Genomic DNA, 25242 nt, shown 5'->3' on the forward strand with positions numbered 1-25242 from the left:
AAAATGCTTAAAATCTGGGATGCCTAACAAGGGTTATGCAAGGCACACAGACCCCAATTCAATTTGGGGGCCCAATTTAGCAATCCTGATTGGGCCCCAAACTGAACTGGGGAACTTGCACTGTCCTAAGTTTTAATTAGGTTTTTTGGTCTGAATTTGGTTTGGAGTGCCAACCCCTAGCTGGGCTATCCCCTAGTACTGAGGGAACTGGTCTTACCTTCCCCATAACAATTTTTTTCTGGCCCCTCAAGATTTTGGTGGTGGGTGGTAAAAACAACAGAAAAAGAAGAAGTTACAGGTAGGTAGCCGTGTTGGTCTGCTGTAGCCAAAACAAAATAAAAAAAATCCATCCAGTAGCACCGTAGAGACCAATTAAGTTTGTTCTTGGGATGAGCTTTTGTGTGCATGCACACTTCTTCAGATACACAGAAAAAATTAAAGCAGAAATAGCACAGCCTTGGGCAGAGACCAGCGCATTAATGAAGGAGCAAACCACCCCCTCCTTGGCCATCAGAGAGTTCATTTTGTGAATGGAGAGCGTCAATCCCTTTTCTTAGCTGATCTGAAGAGAGGAGGGGAGTTGCCTACCTGTGTGCGACCTATGTGTGTCTGCATAGGAGTATGCCTGACTAATCAGCTGCACATTATTCTGCATGTTGATTTTAATATTGACATTGTTTAAATTGTTATACAGTTGCCTCGAGATTGAAGTTGTAGGCAGTATAAAAATAGTTTAATAAAATAATAAATACAGTTATTAAAGGTTAAACTGCTGGGAGTTAGAAACACTTGCTGGTCTGCGGCAAAGCATCCCGAGTTTGGCCAGTAAATCCCAAAAGTACCTTCTGTAAAGTGCATCCAAGCACAGGCGAATATATTTTCTGAATATTGTTACGCTGCTGGCCTGAGTTATTGGAAGCAAGAGAAACAAACCTCTTCTTTAAGCTTTCTGTCTTTTAGCATATTCCTGATTGCAAAGGGATTCTGGAAGATGCTTGACTCAGCAGCTGAGACAACACACAACTGAGAAGTGGGAACCAGAAGTGTTGGTAGACAGAGATGCTGAGAGCATCCCTCGAAAGTTAAAGGGTAGCCCCTGACAGCATCTGCTCCAAGTCCTGATATGGAGGAGAAATAGGAAGGGGATTGGAGCAACAGAAGAGAAGGAATGATGAAGAAATCAGGCTAGTTCAGAGATCAAGAAGAGAGATTTAGAAGGGAAGGAGGAGAGGGAGACAAATTCATAGGGGAGAGGGCTTTCGATGGCTGCTACCTATGATGGCTATGGTCTGCCTCCACAGTTGGAGTCAACAATGCTTCTGAATAAGAGTTTCTGGAAACCACAGGAGGGGAGAATGCTCTTGTGCTCAAATCCTGCTCATTGGTTTCCCACAGGCAACTCGACTGGCCACTGTGAGAACAGGATGGGCAATTGGCCTAAACCAGCAGGCTCTCCTTATGTCCATATATTCATCTTAGGCAATGGAGGGAAAACAAGCGAGCTGAATTAGTGGATGGCTTTGGTGAGGACAACAAAGAGGGGAAACAGGAAGTACCATAGTATAGAATGGTCTGGGGCTCTCATCCCTAGAAAGGAAGGAGGAGAAAAGACAGACAGGAGAGGACCCTGTACAAGAGGAGCAAGGAGAAAAACTGTATCAGGGAAAACAGGAGAAAACATCAGAATGTCAGAAGAGCTTGTGGGATCAGGCCAATGGTTCATCTAGCCAAGCACCCTGTTCTCACAGTGGCCAACCACATGTCTGTGGGGAGCTTTTCATGCCCCTTGAAAGACCCCTCTTCACAGATGGGAAGTTAGTCCAGCCCTAGTTTAAACTTGGAGAACATTAACTCTTTCCATCTTTGTACATATAAAAATCTTGCTGCTGTGATCCAGGCACGGTCTGCAATTTAAAGCTCTCTGTCTGAACAGCTTTTTCTTTTTTGCTCCAGAGCTTTCCCCACAAAAAACCACTCTTTAATTGGAGCAAATGTCAATCCACAGAAAACCCAAATTCAGCTTTAAGGTGGATTTTCATGGGGATAAGCCCTTAGTTTCTTGATTTTAATCTGCAGCCTTTATATTATTCAACTGTATGCAAGAATTGCTAGTCTGCCAAGTGCAGCCAGCAGGCACAAGCGACAGGGCCTTTTTAGTGGTTGCCCTGTTGATGTCGATGATAATGATAATAACATTTGAATTTGGAAGCATTGCTGCCACCAATTGTAGACGCAGAACATAGCCATCAGGACTTATTAGTAGACATGTATAGAATTGCACAGAGCTTTTGAGGACTCCTGGGGTCAGAGACAAAGCTGACACTGGTGCTGTCAATGGCATCAACTGATGGTGTTATAGGAAGAGAAGAAGAAGAGTCCAGAGTTTGGTTCTCAGAGTGGCCAATCAGATGCCCATGGGAAACCCAGAAGCAGGACTGTGTTCTCCTTATTCACAATTCCCAGAAGCTGATATTCAGAGGCGTATTGCTCCAAAGGTGGAGGTAGAACAAAGGCATGTGCTCTAGGTGTCAAGTGGCTGCCAACTCTGTACACCTCAAAGCAATCAATGTCAAAAGAAAGTAGTGAGATTCTGGTGCAGACATTTATTGCTCTCTCTCTCTCTCTCTCTCTCTCTCTCTCTTCCACTAAAATATTACTCCAAATGGAAATTGAACTCTTCTCTTTAATTTGAGGATTCAAACAGGAACAGATCATGCAAAGCAGTTCAGCATTGTCCCACAATAGCGACGCAAACCTGCATGCGCGATGGAGATAATTTTCATATATTTTATTGTTAGAGCACCTTTAGCATGACAAAGGGAGAACAAAGTTGCACAACGATTAGCATTTTAAATGGTTTATCTTGCCCTGAAATTTGACTTCAGCCTTTTGTCGGCTTTTCAGATTAGCACAGCGCGTAATGACTTTTGTGAAGATGATCCTTCTGATTTGACTGGCGCACGAAATGTAATAACGCAGCGTTCCCGGGCTTGGAAGAACAGAGTTTCCTTTCCCCCCGCAAGGAAGGGCAAAACCGGTTTGCAACTCAGAGGAATACTTTCAGCTTCAATCAGGGGTGGGGAAGTCCTTCCAGCCCAATCTTCCAGGGGCCACTTGCCATTGGCGGTAGGGGCCAGAATCCAAAGGTGGGGAAAACAATGGGTGCAAATCTTACCTTTGTGCTGTTGGCTGCATTCCAGCAGCCACTCACAAATCAGAGGTTTTTTCATGCAAACACTCCTAGATAAAGGTAAAGGGACCCCTGACCATTAGGTCCCTCATGACCGGATTTGGGGTTGCAGCACTCATCTCGCTTTATTGGCTGAGGGAGCTGGCGTACAGCTTCCAGGTCATGTGACCAGCATGACTAAGCCACTTCTGGCGAACCAGAGCAGCGCACGGAAATGCCATTTACCTTCCCGCTGGAGCGGTACCTATTTATCTACTTGCACTTTGATGTGCTTTCGAACTGCTAGGTTGGCAGGAGCAGAGACCCAGCAACGGGAGCTCACCCCATTGCGGGGATTCGAACCAGCGACCTTCTGATCGGCAAGTCCTAGGCTCTGTGGTTTAACCCACAGCGCCACCCGCGTCCCATGCAAACACACCTACTGTGTCTCTATTCAAGCAAAAAAGAAGTATTATCAGTTCAAGGATGCATTCCAGCCAGGTTACACGACTTGGAAGGGTACTGAGGAAGGTCAAAGAACCATAGAATCACAGAACTGTAGAACTGGAAGAGACCACAAGGGCCATCTAGTCCAGTCCCCTGCAATGCAGCGATCTTTTTGCCCAACATGGGGCTTGAACCCTCGACCCTGAGATTAAAAGTCTCATGCTTTACTGACTGAGCTATTGAGGCCTGGAGAAGAGGTGTAGCTTGGTGAAAGACCTGTGAGCCTGCTGGAGGGCTGCATCCATCCCCTAGGCCCGAGGTTTTCCACCCCTGGCTTAGATGGAGGCCATTATTATTTGTGACAATTGATGCCGAAGGTCTAAGAGGGTTTTGAGCTAGAGCTGCAAAAGATTTATTCTGGGATCTCTTTGCTGTGCCTGCTGGAGTAGCCAGTTCACACATGACTTGTGTGTGTTTATTGTTATATTTGGATGGCTTTTGTAGTAAACTGTGGAATAGGCTCATTAAATAGAAATATCCTTTTGGCACAAGTGGAGTTGCTTGTAGTGAGGGGTTGGCAGAGTGATTGGCGGGAGCAGGGCAACAATAACTCACACGGTGCCAGTGTAGTTAACGGTTTATTCAAAGAAACTAAACAGCGCAGGAGATCAGGCCTCGTGAGCACAGCAACTATTCCGGGTAGATCTTGCCCCAGTGAGGCAGTTGCGAGGACTGAAGGTTGAAGGTCAGAGACTTCCCACAGCTCTCAAAGTCTCCTCCTCCTGCAACACCATCACAAGCAATGTGAGGCTTCTTTGCATTGCCTGTCTCTGCTCCTCTTCCTTCATACCACTTCTGGTCCTGGGGGACCAGGGAGGAGGGGAGCTGGTCACAGCAGGAAGGGGAGACCCCCTGGCTTCTTCAGCAGCCTGCCTTCACTCTGTCTCTTGAACCGCCCTCTGCTTCTTCCCTCTACTCTGTACTGCTCTCTGCCACAGCCTCTTCCTGCTCACGAAACCCTGATGCCTCTTCAGCTTCTGACACCTCTTCCTCCCAGTCTGCTCCCTCTATTCCCTCTGACCACTCATCCTGAGGGCCGAATAGAGATGTCTGAGGGGGGCATGTTCTGTTTCCAGACCCAGGGCTAGAGGCAGACTTAGGTGCTATGGTGTCCCGTGTGAGCCCAAAGGCGGGTAAGGAGGCACTTGGCTTTAGGAAGGAAGCGGGAGGGCTTCAGGACGCTGTCAGAGCCTCCCTCCTTCTTCCCAAAGCCCAGCACCTCTCTTATCTGGCTTTCAGAGAGCACCCCCTTGGCTCAGCACCCGGTGCATGCACCTGATTCACACAACCCTAAATCCCCTCCTCCTCGCTGCCAGGGCTCTCCATCCCTGGTATATGGAGCGGCTTAAGGCACATTCAACAGGTAGACCATGGTGTTAGGATTCTTTTCCCGTGCTGCAGTCATGGGATTGTTTTTATCACATGATGGTGTATGTTTTCATTCCACATTGTGGGAAGTCACGGAGACAGGATGTTTGTATTACTGTCCGTGATGTAGAACATTTGTCCTTTCTTCTTTCTTTCTGCTGTCAGGTGCTGAAAAGGAAGGAGCTGAGTAACTATGCTCCGAGTGTGTATATGTAAATAAACGTAGTTTAGCCAAATGCTGTGCTACTGAGTCTGTACGCTGACTGCCTATACTCTGCTGGACCCAAAGTGTGCTGATGCCCCTGAGGCTGGGATGTCCAACAAGTCGATTGCGATCTACTGGTCAATCCCTGCGAGGTTTTGGTCGATGGCGGTCAGTCGCTGGCCCCCTTCTGGCCCCATCGCCTCGTCCCGCCCTCCATTGTTGGAGAATGGAAGATGGAGTTTACAAACCCAGGCTGTGCCCCCCCCCAGCAATCCTTCGGTGAGTTGCTGTTTCTCTTTGACCCCAAAATAGTGTAAAAATGTTGCAACCCCCCTCCCGAAGCTAAGCCTAAAAATGGGGCTTTTCTCCTCCCTAAAAGAAGCTCAACAACTTTGACCTGAACCCAACTGGTAGATCACTGCCTGTTTTTAATTTAGTGAGTAGGTCTCTTGGAAGTTGGCCACCGCTGGTCTTAAGGTATCAGTCACTGTGATGTTCAGACTGGAGAAAGATTTTGAATCTCCCGAATGAATGACCAGGAGAGAGAGAACATGCCAGTCAGGCATGTGTCTCTGCCAGACTCCTACTCATGTGTAGGACCTCCTGACATATGGTTCCACTCAGATGGGACTACAAGGACATACACCTTGCATTTCGTCATTTTTTAAATCATTTTAATTTTTAAAAAAATGAAAGAAAGAGAAACGAGTGGCTGTCGCACTTTTACATTTCAGGTTTTGTGGCATGGGCGCGTGAGGTTTATTTTCTTTTGAAGGGAGGCATTTCACAACCACATTGCAGGAGTGCTACGTGTTTCATCCTTCACACACACAGAGGCATGGCGAATCCATGAAAGTCACGTACATCAGATACCACACAAAGAAAACAAGGCACTCTGAAGGATAGACAGGTATTCAATGACCAAAAGGGAGAGGGGTCATGTGGGCAGCCAAATCCGCAGGCTGCTTGCCCGAGCGGCAGCTTCGTTCAGACAAAGAGAACTTGGGTGGAGGACTTTTAAGGATCAGGTCCTTGTACATTAAAAAAACAAACAAACAGAGGGAGGGAGGGAGGGGGAATCCCTAAGGAGGACCTTGATCCTCACCATCTTGCAACATTAAAGTTGTAGATAGGTTGGAGGCTCTCTGTCTCTCTTGCCGTAGGTGTTGGACCCCACGTTGGTCGGCGAATAGATCGCACCGATGGAGTTGCTGGACCGGACCAAGAAGTCTGCCAGGCGCTGTGTCACGCACGTGGCCGTGTTGCACTTCCGTTTCTCTAGGCGGTGGCTGGGGACATTGAAAAGAAGAGACACACCACTGTGAAAACCTTGGGACAGGCACTCCTGCTGCCATGGCTGATTGCAACACTAAGCTGCTTCACTAGAACATAACTGGCCCTGAGACAATGAATGGTGGTAGATAAATCTAATCAATAAATAAGTGCATAAGAAGGGCCCTGCTGAATCTGGCTAATGGGTGGTCCAGCTTCCTGTTCTCCCAGTGGCCAACCAGGGAGCAGCACATGAGCACAAGATCCCTCCTGTGGTTTCCAGCAACCGGCCTTCAGAAGCATGACTGTGGAGGTAGAGCGCATGATCATAGGTACAGCTATCGGTGGAACAGCTAGCTGGCTGTGATGGCTCTGCTCTGCTTCCATGACCAGAGGCAGTAATGAATTACCAGTTGCTGGAATCATAGTACCAAAGGGTTGACAGGGACCCCAAGAGTCATTCAGTCCTACCTTCTGCAACGTAGGAATCACAGCTAGTCAGCAGAGGTCATGGCTGGGGAGAAGGCATGGTCTGGGGAAAGCCCCCAAGGGCCAGGTAGACAGTCGTCAAGGGCTGCATCTGCCCCCCTCCCCCAGCCTGAGGTTTCCTACCCCTGGTGTAGGCTGTCAGCCTCCTCTTTATTTATTGAACTTTGCACATTGCGTTGTTTGACTCTGCTGTGTTGTGAAGTGACTTTGGACTCTCACACTTTCTTCATTAACCTAGAAATAGATTATCTCAGAAAGAAAGTTCTCTGAACTGTCATGAACCTTATGTCTAAAACTCGTGGTAGAGGACAAGGATCTAGAGATCACGCTAAGGGTGGCCAAATTCTGTGCGACTGCCATAAAACTTAGGGAACAAGCTGTACTACCAAAATGATCAAGGTTTTAAATGACAATTTTAGGTTATATTTTAGTGATCAAGATTTAATGTATATTTTTAACTGTCACTATATCTGAATTGTCTCTGTTATACCCAATTGCAATTCAATGTATTCCTGTTGTGTTTTATGATTTTCCTGATATTGTAAGTGAGCCAGAACTGGTTTGTGACCATAATAATAAAATTCATTCAACTGTCATGAACCTTCATGGCTAGAGCACTTGTTTTTGCTGACCTGGATGGCATGGGATAACCAACAGACGATTTGTGATGGCCTGGGATTCCGATTCAGAGGCTGAACCAGAGGAATCCCAGCCTGCACAGGAGTCCCCACCTCCAGGGCCGGCTGAACTGGGGCAGGGCCTTGATTCTGAAGCGCCTGCACTGGATCCTCAGGAGCAGGCACCAGGTGATTCCACTCTGGCTCCAGAGGTGGTTGAGGACTCAGTGCCTGCAGGTAAGTCTCCCCCTGGGCCCAGTAACCCTTCAGCCTCTCCTGAACTGCAGAGGCTCAGGGCAGAGAGGCGGAGGGAACTGGTTTCTCCCAGGAGGAGTGCTCGCCTTAAGGCCAGGAGGGGCGGGTCTCCTGGGGGCCGGGACCGCCCCTGGCCTCAGAGAAGATAAAGGCCAGTCAGCCCGGTCCCAGGTTGCGGGAGCAACGTCGAAGAAGAGCTGTTTCGGCCAGCATCCAGTCCTGTTCCTCCAGTGTTCCTGTCCCCGCCCGGCTTCCTGCTTCGGACCTCGCCCCGCTCCTTCGGAACTGTTTCCAGGCTATTGACCCAGGACCGGACTTTGACTACGCCAACGGTAACCTTCCCCCCGGGACCAGCACACGATTCTACAAATTCTATCAAGAGATCTAACAATCAAGCAAGGTATTGTCCCTCTTTCTCTTGACATTTACATCTCCAGCTATTTGTACATCTAAATACTACAGAGATCCCCATCTATTAAAATCTATGTTTTGTTCAATGTTTTGTCGAAGTTGCAATCCTAATGGATAAAAGATTGAACCTTCTGTCTGACATAGAGATATATTGTTCCATGTTGAATTTGAAAAGTAAACTCATCTTGCAAACAACTATGATCCAAATCTTACATACTAAAGTTTATTCTCTGAGTGTGGATCTTTATGTAGCTGAAATCAGGGCTGGCCCATCTACTGTATATGGGCCTCTTACCAATCCGAACCAGTTAGGCATGGACTTGTGGGTTTTTCTTCTTCCTTTCTTTTCCAAAAAAGTACAATTGCCTTTTCTTTCCGTTACAATCCCACATGAAGCAATTTTTGAAGATTGCTCCTAGTGGAACAAGAATGAAAAGATTCTTCTAGCTGTCAAAGAAGCACAATAACAATAGACCTAGTGGATTTTAATCAGACACACAAACCCTTGCAGGACCTTTCCAGATCTTTTCTTCTTAAAGCTGAATGAAGAGGTTAATAAATAACGAAGCTCAATGCATGAAGCCAATATCTTGGTTGCACTGAAACCATATAACAACATTGTACCTTGTTCCGTATATGGGCTGATCTCACTGACAATCATGGATGCTTGAAAATGATTCTTCAAGCCATCTCTTCAGGAAATAGGTTTCAGCTCAGAGAGACAAGGGCCAGATTTTCTAAGGTATCGGGTTGGGAAGACATGATGTTTCTCAGCCTGAGGTTTGCACTCCTATTTGGGAAAATGTCTAGGGGGGGGGTCACATGGCAGTGATAGGCAGGGCCAAAAGCAAATGTGGACTGAGGTGGAAATTCTGACAGGGAAACTGGAGAAGCTGGAAAAACGTGGGCTCGATGAGGTTATTTTTAGTGGATTTGTTAGGTTGGCTGAACCCAAGGAGTGCTCATTAATGGTTCCTTGTCATCCTGGGGAAAAGTGACAAGTGGGTGCTGCAAGGTTCTGTCCTAGGTCTGTTGTTGTTCAACATCTTTATAAACAACTTAGATGAAGGAATTGAGGGGATACTCATCCAATTTGCAGATGACATCAAATGCCACAGAAGACAGAATCAGGATTCAAGATGACCTCAACAGATTGGAGAACTGGGCCCAAACTAACAAAATGAATTTCAGTAGGGTTCTACACTTTGGCAGGAAGAAGCAGCTGAAGAAATATAAGGCAGGGGACACCTGGCTTGCCAGTCGTAGGCATGAAAATGATCTAGGGTTTTAATAACTTAACATGAGTCAACAGTGTGATGCAGCAGCAGCTAATGCTATTCTAGACTGCATCAACAGAAGTATAATGCCCAGATCAAGGGAAGTACAGTGGTACCTCGGGTTACAGATGCTTCAGGTTACAGACTCTGCTAACCCAGAAATAGTACCTCGGTTAAGAACTTTGCTTCAGGATGGGAACAGAAATGGCGCGGCGGCAGTGGGAGGCCACATTAGCTAAAGTGGTAGCTCAGGTTAAGAACAGTTTCAGGTTAAGAACAGACCTCCAGAACGAATTAAGTTCTTAACCCGAGGTACCACTGTAACAGTACCGATCTATGCTGCCTTGGTCAGAGCACACCTGAAATACTGTCTCCAATTCTGGGTGCCACAGTTTAAGAAGGATGTTGACAAGCTGGAACATGTGCAGAGGAGGGCAACTAAGATAATCAAGGGTCTAGCCTTATGAGGAATGGTTGAAGGAGCTGGGTATATTTAGCCTGAGACTCCTCTGAGATATAATAGCCATCTTCAAATACCTAAAGGGCTATCACATGGAGGACGGAGCAAGCTTGTTTTCTCCTGCTCCAGAGGCTAGGACTCAAACCAATGGCTTCAAGTTACAAGAAATGAGATTCCAACTAAAGCATCAATGACAGATGACCTTCCATCTGCTTGAAAACCTATAGAATCATAGAATAATGTAATGTAATAATATAAGTCAGGGTGGGGAAATTCTAGGCCACTGGCCATCTTGGCCCACATGTCATCTAATGGTCAGGAGGATATGGTTAAATCCTATTTTGGCTACATGCACCTGTTCCCTTCTTTTGGCAGGGGATTCTGTTGAAAACTGCTTTCTGATTCAGAAGGGGTATGCATGCTAAAACGAAGAGGGGGAACCCTCCATTTTAGCAGCACTTCCGACCTGATGCCATTGTGATGTCAGGTGATTGACAAGAGGGCAGCCTATCAGGCCAATCTACATAAAGATTTGGCCCATTGGAGCCACAAATCACAGAGCAGACTCAATTCCAGGTTAGGTGTAGCTAACACATAGGCCAGCAACTTCCATCTTTGTTGGTTGGACCAAAGAACAGCTGGTGACTAGGGAAGACGTTGGAGGAAAGTATTTTAGGGGGAGCAGTTGCCACTGAATGGAGCTCTTCTCTTTCTTCAGGAGTAGCTGATGGGAGCAAGATATTGTCATGCTAATCATTCTCATGATATCAGCAAGTTCTCTAAATAGCCTTTAAAAAGTGCGTCTGAAAGTTAACATTGAGTCATTGTTGCTGCTTAATGACTTAACTATACTATAATTATCTTTCTCTGAAGATACCATGAAGCTGCTGCTCAAATCGATTGAATGACACCTAAATGGGGGGTCTTTTGCATGTAACTTACAAGGGTTATTAACATTCATACATTTACAGGGCATTTTGGAGAGGATTTATTCCCCTCCAATTCCCCTCCTACCAGGCATAAAGCAACTGCTGAATGAATTACTCTGAGGAGCAGCTAGTCCCACCCCTGCAATGTAGGAATCTCAGCAATTGGCCACCCAGTGTGGTGTAGTGGTTAAGAGCGGTGGACTCGTAATCTGGTGAACCGGGTTCGATTCCTCGCTCCTCCACATGCAATTGCTGGGTGACCTTGGGCTAGTCACACTTCTCTAAAGTCTCTCAGCCTCACTCACCTCACAGAGTGTTTGTTGTGGGGGAGGAAGGGAAAGGAGAATGTTAGCAGCTTTGAGACTCCTTTGGGTAGTGATAAAGCGGGATATCAAATCCAAACTCTTCTTCTTCTTCCAATGAGAGAGAATTCACCTTCCAGGTTAAGCATGCCCAATTCCCTCAACCATTCCTCATAAGGCTTGGACACTATACTTCTGCTGAAATCAAGTGATGTCTGCCTGTTTGCACAAGAACTCACACAAGTGGAAGCATGAGAATCGATACCGAGTAAGACTGTTGTTCTGTTGAGGTCAGAAATGCCTAAACCAATTGGCGGCAGCACTCCTTAGATTTCAGATGAGAGCCCTCCCTGGAGATGCTGGGGAGTAAACCTGGGACGCAGGTGGCGCTGTGGGTTAAAGCCTCAGCGCCTAGGGCTTGCCGATCGAAAGGTCGGCGGTTCGAATCCCTGCGGCGGGGTGCGCTCCCGCTGCTCGGTCCCAGCGCCTGCCAACCTAGCAGTTCGAAAGCACCTCCGGGTGCAAGTAGATAAATAGGGACCGCTTACCAGCGGGAAGGTAAACGGCGTTTCCGTGTGCGGCTCTGGCTCGCCAGAGCAGCGATGTCACGCTGGCCACATGACCTGGAAGTGTCTCCGGACAGCGCTGGCCCCTGGCCTCTTAAGTGAGATGGGCGCACAACCCCAGAGTCTGTCAAGACTGGCCCGTACGGGCAGGGGTACCTTTACCTTTACCTTTAAACCTGGGACACAAGGCTGAGCTATGGTCCATTCCTAAGAGAGCAGTGCAATGCTTCTCACTATTCTGAGGACAGTTACAGGTGACTGGTCAGCCAACCCTTGAGCATCACAGTCCCTACTTGTAAAATCTGCACTGTGCATTCACTCCTTATGTCTCTCACACAAAGAGGGAATTGCAGCAAAGAATTTCAAGAGCACACCTCCATTCACAGCTACCTGCATAGTTGTTGTTGTTGTTGTTGTTGTTGTTGTTGTTGTTGTTGTTTTAATTAGCATCCTCTGACAGGTAATCATCTCCCTACAGAAGGCATGGTCTGAGGCTGTGCACGGTTCCCTAACTAAAATTAGGAAACTGATTTAAAACTAGCTAGGAACTTAGGAAGCCTACCAAGGCCTGCTGCCCTTTATTATATTGTTTCATTTGTTTATATCAAAATTGCTCTTTTTATAGCTGTTTAATAAGACAGTATTTATGGTTCCTTAAATGAAAATGCTCCCGGAACTCACAAAGAGCACACAAACCCAGTAACTTTTTACATGGTTGTTATTTTTTAGGCTGTAAGGAACATTCACACATTACATTCGACGAATGCACAATCTGTGTATGAAAATAGTTGAGCTGTGCACACCCGTACAGTAATTCACAAGCAATGTTCAACGAGTGAACAGTCACCTGTGTACAAATGAACAAGGGCTCGCTTTTTTCACCCCAACACTTGTACGTGTGGAGTGACAGCTTATACTTGTGTGCAGTGTAATGTGTGAACAACCGTGTACATTTATCTGAGCAAGGAGGACTTAAAAACAAAAGTCTTATTTCCATGCCTGCTAACACTCTCTCCTGAAGATCTTTTTAGGATGGGAGGAAAGAAAAATCCTATGCAATAATCCTTTGAGAAATCAAATAGCAGTAACTCCATGCAAAACAAAACCTTTACAAAGTTTGAAAAGTATCAAAAGTTCGAGTCATACTTCTTGGTGGCTTTTCTGATATTTAATATGCCCCCCAAAATATGTCAAGCATTCCTCCTTTTTTTATTTCATTAAAATGGCCTTGGGGGTCAGTTTGATTCTAATTAAAGCAAATGGGAAATAATGAAATACTGCATACTCAAGGTATTAGGGACCTAAATAATCTTAATACTCTTAAATCTTCCCACTTGTTCACCCCATAGCTATTTCTTATGGATTAGAGTAGTTAGGATAAATTGCTGACAGCCATTCAGTATTTGTATTTTTCTTTTCTACTTCCAAGATAGTTTATGTTCAAGGAAAAAGGTGACCTCTAGGAAATAACACTGGAGTTCATGAGACACCCCAGATCTATAGCTATATCCTTGCTGTATCAACAATAACACTTCATGCAATTTCATAATGAAATTGGCATCATTGTCAACTTCACCACATAAAAAAATAAATAAATCCAAATTGGTGATCTATTCGATCTTACCACCTGATTGGTAAAGTGCTTTTTAGAAATAAATTCAAGGAGGGTTGAAATCTTAGGCAGCTAGGAGAGACTTGTTAGCAGAACTTCTATAAAACAGAAGCAATGATATACTATTCACTGCCAAATATGCTAGCAGTGGAATGAGCGAAAGTGCAAATTGCATCTGAAGGTGTGGAGCTGGAGAATATTGCAAACATTGTCTGGAGATATGAATAACCACAGGAACTTGAACAGAAACGCAATGCCTAGGCGAGCCTCAAATGCAGTTCACAACACACTGTCCCTCTGTGCATCTTTTGCATTTGAATCAAAAGCAATCCAAACAAATCTGGTACCTTTTGGGCTTTATCGCTTCCTCTCCGATCAGTGCACTGTTAATTCCCAAGAAGCCGCTACTTCGGGAGACGATGGGTAAGAGCCACTCTTGTCTGTTGGGAGTGCCATCGGATAAATCATCAGCCAAGGAGAGAAGTCTTTAAACAAGGATAAAAAGCAAAAATGTTCTTTCTTTTCATGCTTCTCCTTCTTCTCCTTCCCTTCCTCTTTATCTCCTTCCCTCCCTCTGCCTTTTGCAATTGATATGGCCAAAAACAACAACACCCAAACCCCAACATCCACATGTGCAACACTACAAAAAATATATATCATTTGACTTCTTTTTAAAAAGCAGAATATGCTTAATGGTTACTGACCTGTCGACAGGCGTCGCTTCCAGGGAATTTAAAGTAATAGACAAAATGATGAAAAGGAAGGGTCCTTTGAGGCTGCACATCTCTCCTCTGGGTCTTTCTGGGAGTGGTGGGGAAAGAAATCACACAAGACAAACTTCAGCCAGAAACATTCACTGAGCACTACAATTGCATCCACACCGAATATTCAGTCAGAACAGGAAGAATAACCCAAAGATCCCCGTTCCAATCTAAACGATTAGAAAACATCTCCTCTGTTTCCCCAGATGTTTTAACAGAATTCTGCCTTAACAATTTGCCATCAATCCCGGCAAAATTTCCAGTTTGCGTTACTTTAAAATCCACCCCTCTTTTCTATACTTTTTTCTGATTTCGGTTTCCAAAGAAGAACCCCGTTACCTGTCAGTGGCTGAGGAAGGAGCCGAGGAAATCTAGTAAATGCCAGTATTGGAAGCAATCGTGCAGGGAACAATCCCACACTTGCTTCTGACTCTGGGTTACCTTTTTCCCCCCACCTGCCTTGTTCGCAAGCAATACAAGCACTTATATACTCTTCATAGCTTTCTCAGCTCTGACATCAGGCAGGGAGAGAGAGAGAAGAGAGAGCGAGAGAGCTTCTGTCATTAACTTCTCTCCCTATAGATAAAAAGTGCCCCCGTAATGAGCAGAGGCTGATGGGTCATCCCTCCATTTACACGTCGGTAAATCTTAGCCAGGCCAATTCGGGAAGCTCTTGTGAAGGGATGCTAATAACGCAAGGCATCGCGACATGAGTACCAACACCAGCATTTCAAGAAGAGGTCTAATAATTTTGCCGAGAGTTGCTGTCCCCTTTGGGCGTTAACTGCCGCTCAATAAGGCAACAAAACAGATTTTCTTTAAAAAAAGGAATTGTGAGGCAAGGAAGAGGAAACGAAACGCAGGGTGAAGAACTAATGAAATTCACATAGTTGGGCATTCTGTAAGGATTTGTTTATTATTATTTAGTAAATTTGTAGACCGCCCGCCATCCGAAGATCGCAGGGCACTTCGCAGCGTAAAAATGCAAATTGAGAGCATAAAGTACATAATGACACAAAACAGCAAAAGGGAACCAATAACCTCCCTCCCACAAATACTTTGGTTTAATTAACCAAAGGCCTGGGAGAAGTGGAATGTTTTTGCCTGGAGCCTAATGATATGTAATGAAGGTGTCTGGTGAGTCTTAATGGGGAGAGCATCCATAAATGGGGAGCCACCATAGAAGAGGCCTGTACTCGTGTTGCCACCCTCTGTCCTCTCTTGGGGAAAGGCACACAAAGAAGGGCTTCAGGTGATGATTGCAGGGTCCAGGTTGGCTCATATGGGGAGAAGTGGTGCTTGAGGTTCTTAAGAAAGGAAGAACTATCAGTGTGTGTGTGTGTCTTTCATTCATCCATCAATGCATTTATCCATCTATTCCCACTAAAACTGACTGCAGAAGCTTTGCAGCCAAAACAGGGCAATTCAGAAATATGGGAGGCTGTCAGTATGCTTGAGAGAACCCAGAGTTTTGCAGGAAGTAGGGGAAAATTCTCTTAAAGCAGGCATCCCCAAACTCGGCCCTCCAGATGTTTTGGGACTACAACTCCCACCATCCCTAGCTAACAGGACCAGTGGTCAGGAATTATGGGACTTGTAGTCCCAAAACATCTGGAGGGCTGAGCTTGGGGATGCCTGCCTTAAAGGATCCTTCCACTTCGGGGAGAACAAAAAAATACCCATTTAGGACTGAGCATGCTCACTGGCCATGGAATGCTGAATGTCTTTTGGGCGTGGAAAACAGAAAACGGCACGCCCTGGTTGAAAGCCTGACTGGCTGGCTGGAACCTGAACAGGAAAATTCCACACAGAACTAATTTGGTGCAGATTGTGTTTGTGTGACAGACAGTATAGTGGTACCTCGGGTTAAGAACTTAATTCGTTCCGGAGGTCTGTTGTTAACCTGAAACTGTTCTTAACCTGAGGTACCACTTTAGATAATGGGGCCTCCCGCTGCTGCCGTGCGATTTCTGTTCTCATCCTGAAGCAAAGTTCTTAACCCGAGGTACTATTTCTGGGTTAGCGAAGTCTGTAACCTGAAGCATCTATAACCTGAAGTGTCTGTAACCCGAGGTACCACTGTATTGAAATGAATAATCAGAACTCTACAGTAAGACTGAATTGTTCTCTATGCACCTTGCAACCATGAAGTGAGATGGTTCACAGAGAGGGAAAAGTCTGAGTGCACCATTAGTGTTAGTGCACCTGCATAGTGTCAGCAGTCAATTGGATGGCGCTGACTCTGCAGGGTTGTGTATGAACATAGGTGACTGTTTTGGATTTGGACAATGGTGGCAGGGGCTATTAACCTTTCAGATGAAAACCATCCCTTTAAAAACTGACTGCTGCCCTACAGGACAAATAGCTTCAGCAAAGGTCGCTCAGCTCCGGCCCTCCAAATGATGTTGGGCTACCACTCCCATCATCCCTGACCATGGACTACATCATCTGGGGCTGATGGGAGTTGAAACCCAGCAATATCTGGAGGGCTACACATGTTAGTGACCCCATAGCATTTGGATGTGGCAACGCTTGTACTAGGGAAAACACAGAAAAATGTGTGAGGAAAGGGTTAACCTCCCTCCCCCAGTAACATGGACCTGAATTTGAATTAGGCTGCTCATTCATTTATCTTTTAAAGTAGGAGCTGCAGCTGTCTCTAGTTGCTTACCAAATACTCTTCACATTATTCCTGCATGATTAGGAATAGGGTGATGGCTGTGCTGAGAAGCGAACCCCTTCCGCCTTTAAAAAATGTTCAGAGCAAAACTTACTGGGAAGAAATCTGGAGCAGAGGCTATTTGTGTCCGTCCATCTCCGCTCCTGACTTTCAACCATCTGGATTCTTTTCCAGGCTTCCCTACTTCAACAAAAGCATGCACCTCTGAAAATGGCAGGAATAAAACGAGAGAGGGGGACGATAACCTGCCTTTTTCATTAGGTTCTCATCGGATGACATTTGCTTGACAGTTCTGCTATGAATAGTGACACCCACCCCCCAAGTATTTGGGGAGCTGAGCCTAACCAAGAATTGAGATGTTCGTAATAGTTTTCTCCAAGGTGCAAAGTTGAGCATGCAAATAAACAAATGTGCAGCCGTTCATTGTGTAGGTGGGCTTACGGTGCCAAGAATGACTGGCTGTAGGAAGTTCCATTTATGGGCTGAGAGGAAGTTTTTGCAGTTTGAATGTAGGAAGGCAGAGTTTGGAGCTTGCTGGGAGGAAAGTGGCTACTATGTTTTTGACTGGCAATGGCGCTGTGGCTTAAATCACAGAGCCTAGGACTTGCCGATCAGAAGGTCGCGGTTCGAATCCCCACGATGGGGTGAGCTCCCGTTGCTCGGTCCCTGCTCCTGCCAACCTAGCAGTTCGAAAGCACGTCAAAGTTCAAGTAGATAAATAGGTACCGCTCCGGCGGGAAGGTGAACGGCATTTCTGTGCGCTGCTCTGGTTTGCCAGAAGCAGCTTAGTCATGCTGGCCATATGACCCGGAAGCTGTACGCCGGCTCCCTCGGCCAATAAAGCGAGATGAGCTCCGCAACCCCAGAGTCGGCCACGACTGGACCTAATGGTCAGGGATCCCTTTACCTTTACCTAGTAGACCTATCTGCCAGCATGCTTGATTCCTACTTGCTCAACCTCTACATTTGAAAAGAAACAGTTCCAAACAAACAATCCTAAGTCTCCAGGATGTTCTAGTATTGTCTACCTGCCTGCTTCCCATCTTCTCAACTTAGACATTAGCAAATAATCAGCGCCAGGTAAAAAGCACTTGTTCCTGTTGGCATGCATGTCTATATGTGCAATTGATCACACATTATGAAATCTTTAGATTTTTAGCACGCAAACCCAGAGTCGTCCGCGAGTGGACCTAATGGTCAGGGGTTCCTTTACCTTTACCTATTTAAAGAGAGTAGTTTTGGTTCAATATACACCAGATAACATACACCGGTATACAGGGGAGTGCAATACTATATAACAGTAAAAAAACAAAACAAAAACAAAACCAGACTGGAACTTAGAATACAAGAATAATCAGTTCTATGGCAGAGATGAAAATCTGATTAATTGTAGCCATTGTTACAGGATGAAAAGTGGCTGGTTAGGCAAACAATTCAAATCGGATTGGAAGCTTAGTTACAACTAGGGATGCGGGAGGTGGGGTCAATTCAGTTTGCATTTAAAGGTGAACTTGCATCATTCCAAAACAACACGAGGACCGAAACACTGCCAGCCCTTTGGAATTCATTGTCGTCTGAATTTGGCAATGCAGATCTCCAGCCAAATAATTTCTACAAAAAAAGAAGCAGCATATACTAGGGTAACGTGTGCATAAAAAATGAGACATTAGTGAAAACAACATACTAACATGCATTATATTAGGGGAAATTGCTTGCAAAAATGTGAGTGTTAGGCCAAAATACCACAAAATTGCCATTAAAAGGTGTATAAATTAGGAGTGATCTGCGCTGATGTGTTTTCCTGTGGCATTTTTTTCAAAAAAAATATTTTGGCATTGCAAGCTCATGTTTAAATGTAGAGGTCTAAACTTAAGAGTGGGAAATAAAAATGGAGAGAAACCGAAATGGATAGATTGACCCCACTCCTAGTTGCAGCTGGTCCCCTTTGAGGTAAGAAGAACAACCTACCAAATATGGAGAAATTGTAAAATATGTCAAGCAAATAAGAATAGAATGTTTGGCAGAAGGAAGGAAAGAGACCCTGCTGCCAGCAGACATGTGGCTAAACCTGGAAACGGAAGATGCTGCCAGGATAGTGGCCATGGACACTATGTTTGCATGCTTGCTATTTCCTGGCCACCTTTTGACTCCACAAAATTGAGGGGGGGGGGAGAGGGGGTTGCTTGGTGGACCATCCATGGTGATCAACTAATTGCCGAAGCTTGCAGAGAGCCATGAGTTGAGCAAGACATTGCAAGCGCTGCCAATCAACTTGAAATGTCCCAACCGAACCTCAGCTTGTTGGTTCACCATCCCGACCGTCCCCAAGGCAGCCCTGTTTCCCTTTTGCAAACACTTTGAGTAAGCAAGGAGAAGCCTGATGGGACTCTCTCGCCTTCGAAGGACCTCTCCGCTGCCTGCTACCCCATCCACACTTACCATGGTGAGTTCTTTGCTCCTGGAGGGATGGAGTAGAAAGTAGAGGAGGACTATGTCTTCCTCTATTGGCTGCCCAGTGGAGCATTATTGCTCAAGTTTTCGTAACAGCCCTAGTGGGCTCCCGCTTCTGATGCCCCCAATTTTAGCCAGTCTTGTCTTCCCTATAGCCTTCTAAAAATAGTTGAAACAACAAACACAACATCTAATGGTATTTCTGGCCAACTACCTTCATTCAGAACAACCCCCCTTTTTAAAAATAAAAATAAAATCCCCCTTGCATTGCTTAGAATCTAACTAGATACAATTGGCAGTTTCTGCCCACGGAGAACATTGGTGCCCCACTTCAAGAAATGGGACCTGATGGGTAACCAAATGGAAATGTTTTTGGGTTATATAAAGCATTGATTGATGAATCACATAGTTAATGGCATTTTCGGGAGAGGAAGAGGACTCGGGAGATGCAGTGATGCCTTTGAACTGTCAGTCAAGCTGCCACACATTTGTTCATGAACCATTTTAACGACACGCACTGCACCTCGTAACAGGGGATCAAGCAGACCCCATAACAGAGGCATGAAAAGATCCCTCAAGGACCTTCCATTAAAGGCCTTGTTTGCCTAAAACAGGGTATTTTGTTATTTTTGTTTTGATACACTATGGGAAAAAAGAATCAAACTGAACGATAGAGCTGCTTTAGACAACCAGAACATTTGATGTTTCCTAACATTCAGAAATGGATGTTTTTGTAATAAGATGTCTTAACGAATTTACCTCTAGACCAGGAGATATCCACCTGCTTACATTTTTTTTAAAAACCAACCAAAAAATGAATGCACAGAGTTTCAGAAATAAGATGCTTGTGATGACCTTTGTTTTGGGAAGAACGGATGGAATAATATCATTCAGGGCTTTGAAGCTGGAAATAAGGGTGATCGCTTATATATTCTGTTGGCAGATTTAAGACAGATAAAAGAAGCTGTATTTTTCGCTCCATAAGACGCACCTGACCATAAGACGCACCTAGTTTTTAGAGGAGGAAAGGGGGAAAGCCCCGTTTTAGGGGGGATCAGCTCACACTTGTGCAGCTTCTTTTGCAAAGGGAAAAAATCCTGTTTTTATGGGGTTCAACTCACAGTTCTGCAGCTTCTTTAGGAAAGGAAAGGGAGCTGTTTCTACAGTTTCCAGATAGATAACCTAATCAGCCAGTCACATGTTGCTGGGGAAATAAAAGGCCTCCGTCTGCAGAACATTCAACAATGGAGACTTGGGCAAGGGGCCGGACCAGAAAGGGAGCCAGCGATTGACCACACATTCGCTCCATAAGACGCACAGACATTTCCCCTTACTTTAGGAGGAAAAAAGTGTGTCTTATGGAGCGAAAAATACGGTATTTCGCACAGCACATAGTCAAATTATGGAACTTGCTCCCCCAGGAGGCAGTGATGACCATCAACTTGGATGGCTTTAAAAGAGGATCAGACACATTCATGGAGGAAAAGGCTACTAGACATGATGTCTATTCTCTGCCTCCACAGTCAGAGGCAAAGGCTTCCAAATACATCTGGAGCTTGAATCCCGAATGTCATGCGAGTTGAACATTTTGGCTCCCAAACGCCGCAAACCCGGAAGTGAGTGTTCCGGTTTGTGAACATTCTTTGGAACCTGAACATCCAGCATGGCTTTTGCGGCTTCCGATTGACTGCAGGAGCTTCCTGCAGCCAATCGGAAGCCGCACCTTGGTTTCTGAACGTTTTGGAAGTCAAACCAACTTTCAGAACGGATTCCGTTTGACTTCCAAGGTACCACCGTACCAGATTTTGGGAACAAATACTATGGAAACAGAATGCTGGACTATATGGGCCACTGGCCTGATCCAAAAGGCTATTCTCATGGAAGCAAGGATATCTCAGTTGATTAGATCACAGTGCTTATAATACCAAATGCACAGGTTTGATCCCCAAATGGGACAGCTGCATATTGCTGCATTACAGGTGGTTATGGTCTATGTTCTTAAGCCCTGTTGAGACAATCTAATTAGGAGAGCAGCCAGTATGTTGGAAGAGATATTCAGTTTCGTTTGCATTTTAATGCAAGCTTCCCTAAAGTTTTCTGGGGAAAAAAATATGTAAAGCGAAATATAAGAAGCCTTCACACTTCTCTGAATTTTGCATTGTAGTTCTCCAACCAAACGGTCTGTACAAGAATGCATGCATTAGGAGAAAGTGTGCATAAATGTATATATTTATGAAAATAACATGGGAAAATGCATTGTATTAGGGGGAAATGCTTGTATTGGGGGAAAACATAAAGTATGCAAATCTGCATGCAAAAATATGTATAGCAGGAATAATGTGCAGTAAAATGCTGGCAAAATTTCATGAAGACTTAAGAAAAATACACAAACCAATATAGAAAACTAAACTGATGACTGTGAAGATAGGAAAATGAGGAACTTGGAAAAACAAATTTGATAGATTCACCCATTCCACATTTGACCTCTGGTTCACAGAAGCAGAGTGCCCTTAACAGCAGCCCAGGTAAAGCACAATGAATGTAGGAGGTTTGGGATTGGAGGGAGGAAATTGATTCAATTCATGTTTAAAGGCAAACTTACCTTATTTGCACAGTGTGAAACAATACACAAACTGAAACACAGCCTCCTTTGAATTCTGCGCTTCTCCACCTTTTGCAACGCAGCCTAGTAATGTGTGCAAAATGGCACAGGGTACTTATGAATTCATGTTACTGGCGAAAACCACAATGTAAATTCATTGTATCAGGGGAAATCGCTTTGCAAAAAGGTCTCCGTTAGCCAGAATTACATACAAACACTTGTGTATTAGGGGATATTTTCACTTAAAATGCTGATGATTTTTGTGAAAGCGTTAAAAAAAATGCAGAAACTGAAGTGGAAACACAGAGGACTGAACAATACACCAGAAGAAAGAAAAAAAAGAGAAACTGAGAGAAAACCAAATTGACAAATCTGCCTCTCCCTATTTGGGCCAGTGGGCCCCTTGCTAATAAAATCCCGCTTCTGCAGGCATAAAATGCCATATCTGCAGACCATGAGCCTCGGGTGAAGGGCAGTGTAGAAATTCAAAAAATAAATAAGATGTATGAAAGCAATTGCAAGCATACATGTTCAAAGACAAGCAACAACTGAAGTATCAAATTCCATATCTGTGTTCTGCACCAGCCTTGGCCATTGATGAAAATTACAACCACTGCAAATTCCTAACTGCTAAGGACATTATGTATACAGGGGGCAGGTCAGGCTGGGTGATCAGGCATGCAGCTGTTCACACTCAGGGGAATGCCCTCTGCAGGAGCACCTCTGTTAAAACCCCTTCCTGTTTTGTTTGTTTAGGTTCTGTGTTTTTTTTCCCTGGCATGCAACATGCTTGACAAACTTCACCTTTGACACCACTCATTGATGCCTTGTGTCAGCCTGTGGTTATGGCTGCCAGTTTTCCAACCAGTCACCGGAGCTGCACTTAAACAGCCGCTCGATCTGCCAGTGGCACACATGCCCATCGCTATGAATCAAGACATGGTTTGAGGAGCCTTTTCTATCAGCTGCCACCCAACTCAGGGTAGACAGGAAGTCAGTAACATTTGTGTGCTTGTGAAAGTTCAGATAGCCAAGTTTGGTCCTGTGCCTTTTAACAGGTGGAAGGGGAGTTGGCCGGCTTGCCCTGCCCCCACAACTCCACCCCCAACCTTTGCCCATTGAAACTGAAGCTCAGCAGTTATGCTAATGTCCCTAACAACCTGTTCTTCTCCCTGGATAGAAAAGGCCATTGATTCCAACAGAAGCTATAATGGTGATTTACATTTATGAACCACCTGATACAATAAAAAGTCTTCAAATGACAAAATAGAATCCAATGCATAAATGCAATTTAAAACCTTTTTTTAAAAAACAACAACGACGAATAAAAATACTTAAAAAATGCTTAAAATGCTCATCCAGCATCATATCAATAAGGGGAAGTCCTTATTTCCCAGTTTGATGGGACCTCAGATGTCATCTATTCCACCCCACTGTCAACGCAGGAAACTCATGATGTGTGAGAAGAAGATTGCTATGATTGCTATGACCCAGATAGCTGTTTATGTGCACTTGAAATGTATGAGTCAATTATAGCCATTAAGTAGTGGCACTGGTTTCCTTTAACTTCTGAACTGAATTGGGCCTATTTAGGTGGAACCAAGCGTTTAACCAAGTTGGGAGGACAGCTTCAGATCACCCCAGCTCCGGACTGCCAGAAGGCAATGCGGGCAGGCAGCAGAGGGGAAGGAGAGGCAGGCTGTAAGCTGGGCTGGGCTGTTTGCAAAAAGGCTTTCAAACAGCCTTGCACTGTGCTTTGGCAGAGTGGAGGACCATGCTTCACCAGCATATTCCCTGCAGGGATTGCACTGGTGAAGTACTGGGGAGGAGACCCTGCGTCCCCTTCTTTCCCAGCCTCCCCACCCCCTCCTCTGCATTTTAAAAACCCACATAAAATGTGTGATTGGGAGACAGTGGAGGAAGAACTGCCCCCTCCCACTGAATTGATTCAGGGACCAGTTGCAGGTCATGTCAGCTGCAGATTAGCCCTAGTGAGGGCTGATCCAAAGTCCCATACTGCAGAGCCGTACTCCATACAATAAGGTAAAGGTAAAGGACCTCTGGACGGTTCAGTCCAGTCAAAGGTGACTATGGGGTTGCAGCACTCATCTTGCTTTCAGGCCAAAGGAGCCGGTGTTTGTCCACAGACAGCTTTCCGGGTCGTGTGGCCAGCATGACTAAACCGCTTCTGGCACAATGGGACACCATGACAGAAGCCACAGTGCACAGAAACGCTGTTTACCTTCCCACCGCAGTGGTACCTATTTAGTATTTTTATTAATTTTTCAACAAGAGTAACAAAATATAATAAAAAACAAACAGTAACAAATGCAATAACATCCATAAACAAAGATAATTATACATAAAACCATATCAATTCCATAAAGTGGGATTCTCTGAATCCTATGACTTCCCTCCCCCCCCCCATTCCTGGTTCCCTAAATTTCTTATCAACTGCATATCATTTCTACTCCAATTTTCTTCTAACTCAGATTTACTATACTATTTCTAAAATTACAAGTGTTCTTAAAATCCTGCCAATGTATTTATCTGTTTACAATACATTTGCAAAAACATAATAAACATTTCCCATTCTTTTTAAAATTTCTTGTCATCTTGATTTCTGAACTTTCAGTTAGTTTCGCCATTTCAGCACAATCCTTTTTTTTTTTAATAATTTTTTTTATTAATTTTCCAATTTTTAACAAACACAACAAAAACAACATGGAAACAAACACAAAAAATCATAATTTCTTAACCTTATTTCCATAAGCCTCTTTTCTCGGACTTCCCCATACCTTCCCCTTTTTGCATCCTTTTTTTTTTTACAATTATTCAACAACCCTTTTAGCCAATTAAATATAAATTCATTCTCCTTTTCAAATTCACCCTAAATCAAACAAAATTTACCGCTGTAATTCTACGTCTTCCTCTCCCTTAGCATTTTAGCACTCCTCAATTTTATAGTAACTCTTAAGATATATTTTAAACTTCTTCCAGTCTTCTTCCACAGTCTCTTTCTCTTGGTTGCGGATTCTGCCGGTCATTTCTGCCAGTCCCATAAAGTCGATCACTTTCGCCTGCCATTCCTCCAGCGTGGGTAGCTCTTGTGTCTTCCAATACTTTGCTAGAAGAATCCTTGCTGTCGTAGTAGCGTACAAAAAGAAATTTTTATCCTTCCTCGGCACCAGCTGGCCGACCATACCCAAGAGAAATGCCTCTGGTTTCCTGTCTTGTTTATAGGCCTCCAATGGAGCCAATCCCGTACCTTGCACTTTATTTTCTCAAAACTTTGTAGTTTAAATTCAC

At 44.8% G+C, this 25242-nt stretch overlaps 1 protein-coding gene across 4 annotated transcripts in view; it reads right to left on the reverse strand.

The window, feature by feature from the left end:
• Nucleotides 1–5901: 5901 nt before the first annotated feature.
• IAPP (islet amyloid polypeptide) overlaps nt 5902–25242 on the reverse strand; it is a 44002-nt gene continuing 24661 nt past the window's right edge. Inside the window, exons 1-4 of one of the 4 annotated variants that reach the window (XM_079993185.1) lie at nt 21934–21988; nt 14144–14240; nt 13787–13924; nt 5902–6538 (exon numbers count right to left, since the gene is read on the reverse strand). In XM_079993185.1, the coding sequence (XP_079849311.1) occupies nt 6367–6538; nt 13787–13924; nt 14144–14223 (390 nt within the window). In that variant the 5' untranslated portion in view covers nt 14224–14240; nt 21934–21988 and the 3' untranslated portion in view covers nt 5902–6366. Of the gene's footprint in view, nt 6539–13786; nt 13925–14143; nt 14241–14539; nt 14669–14691; nt 14856–21933; nt 21989–25242 lie in introns of those variants that run through there. The other 3 variants (XM_079993182.1, XM_079993183.1, XM_079993184.1) reach the window with 3 other exon arrangements.

This window comes from Podarcis cretensis (genome assembly GCF_951804945.1).
Source record: "Podarcis cretensis genome assembly, chromosome: 10".
Lineage (NCBI taxonomy): Eukaryota > Metazoa > Chordata > Lepidosauria > Squamata > Lacertidae > Podarcis > Podarcis cretensis.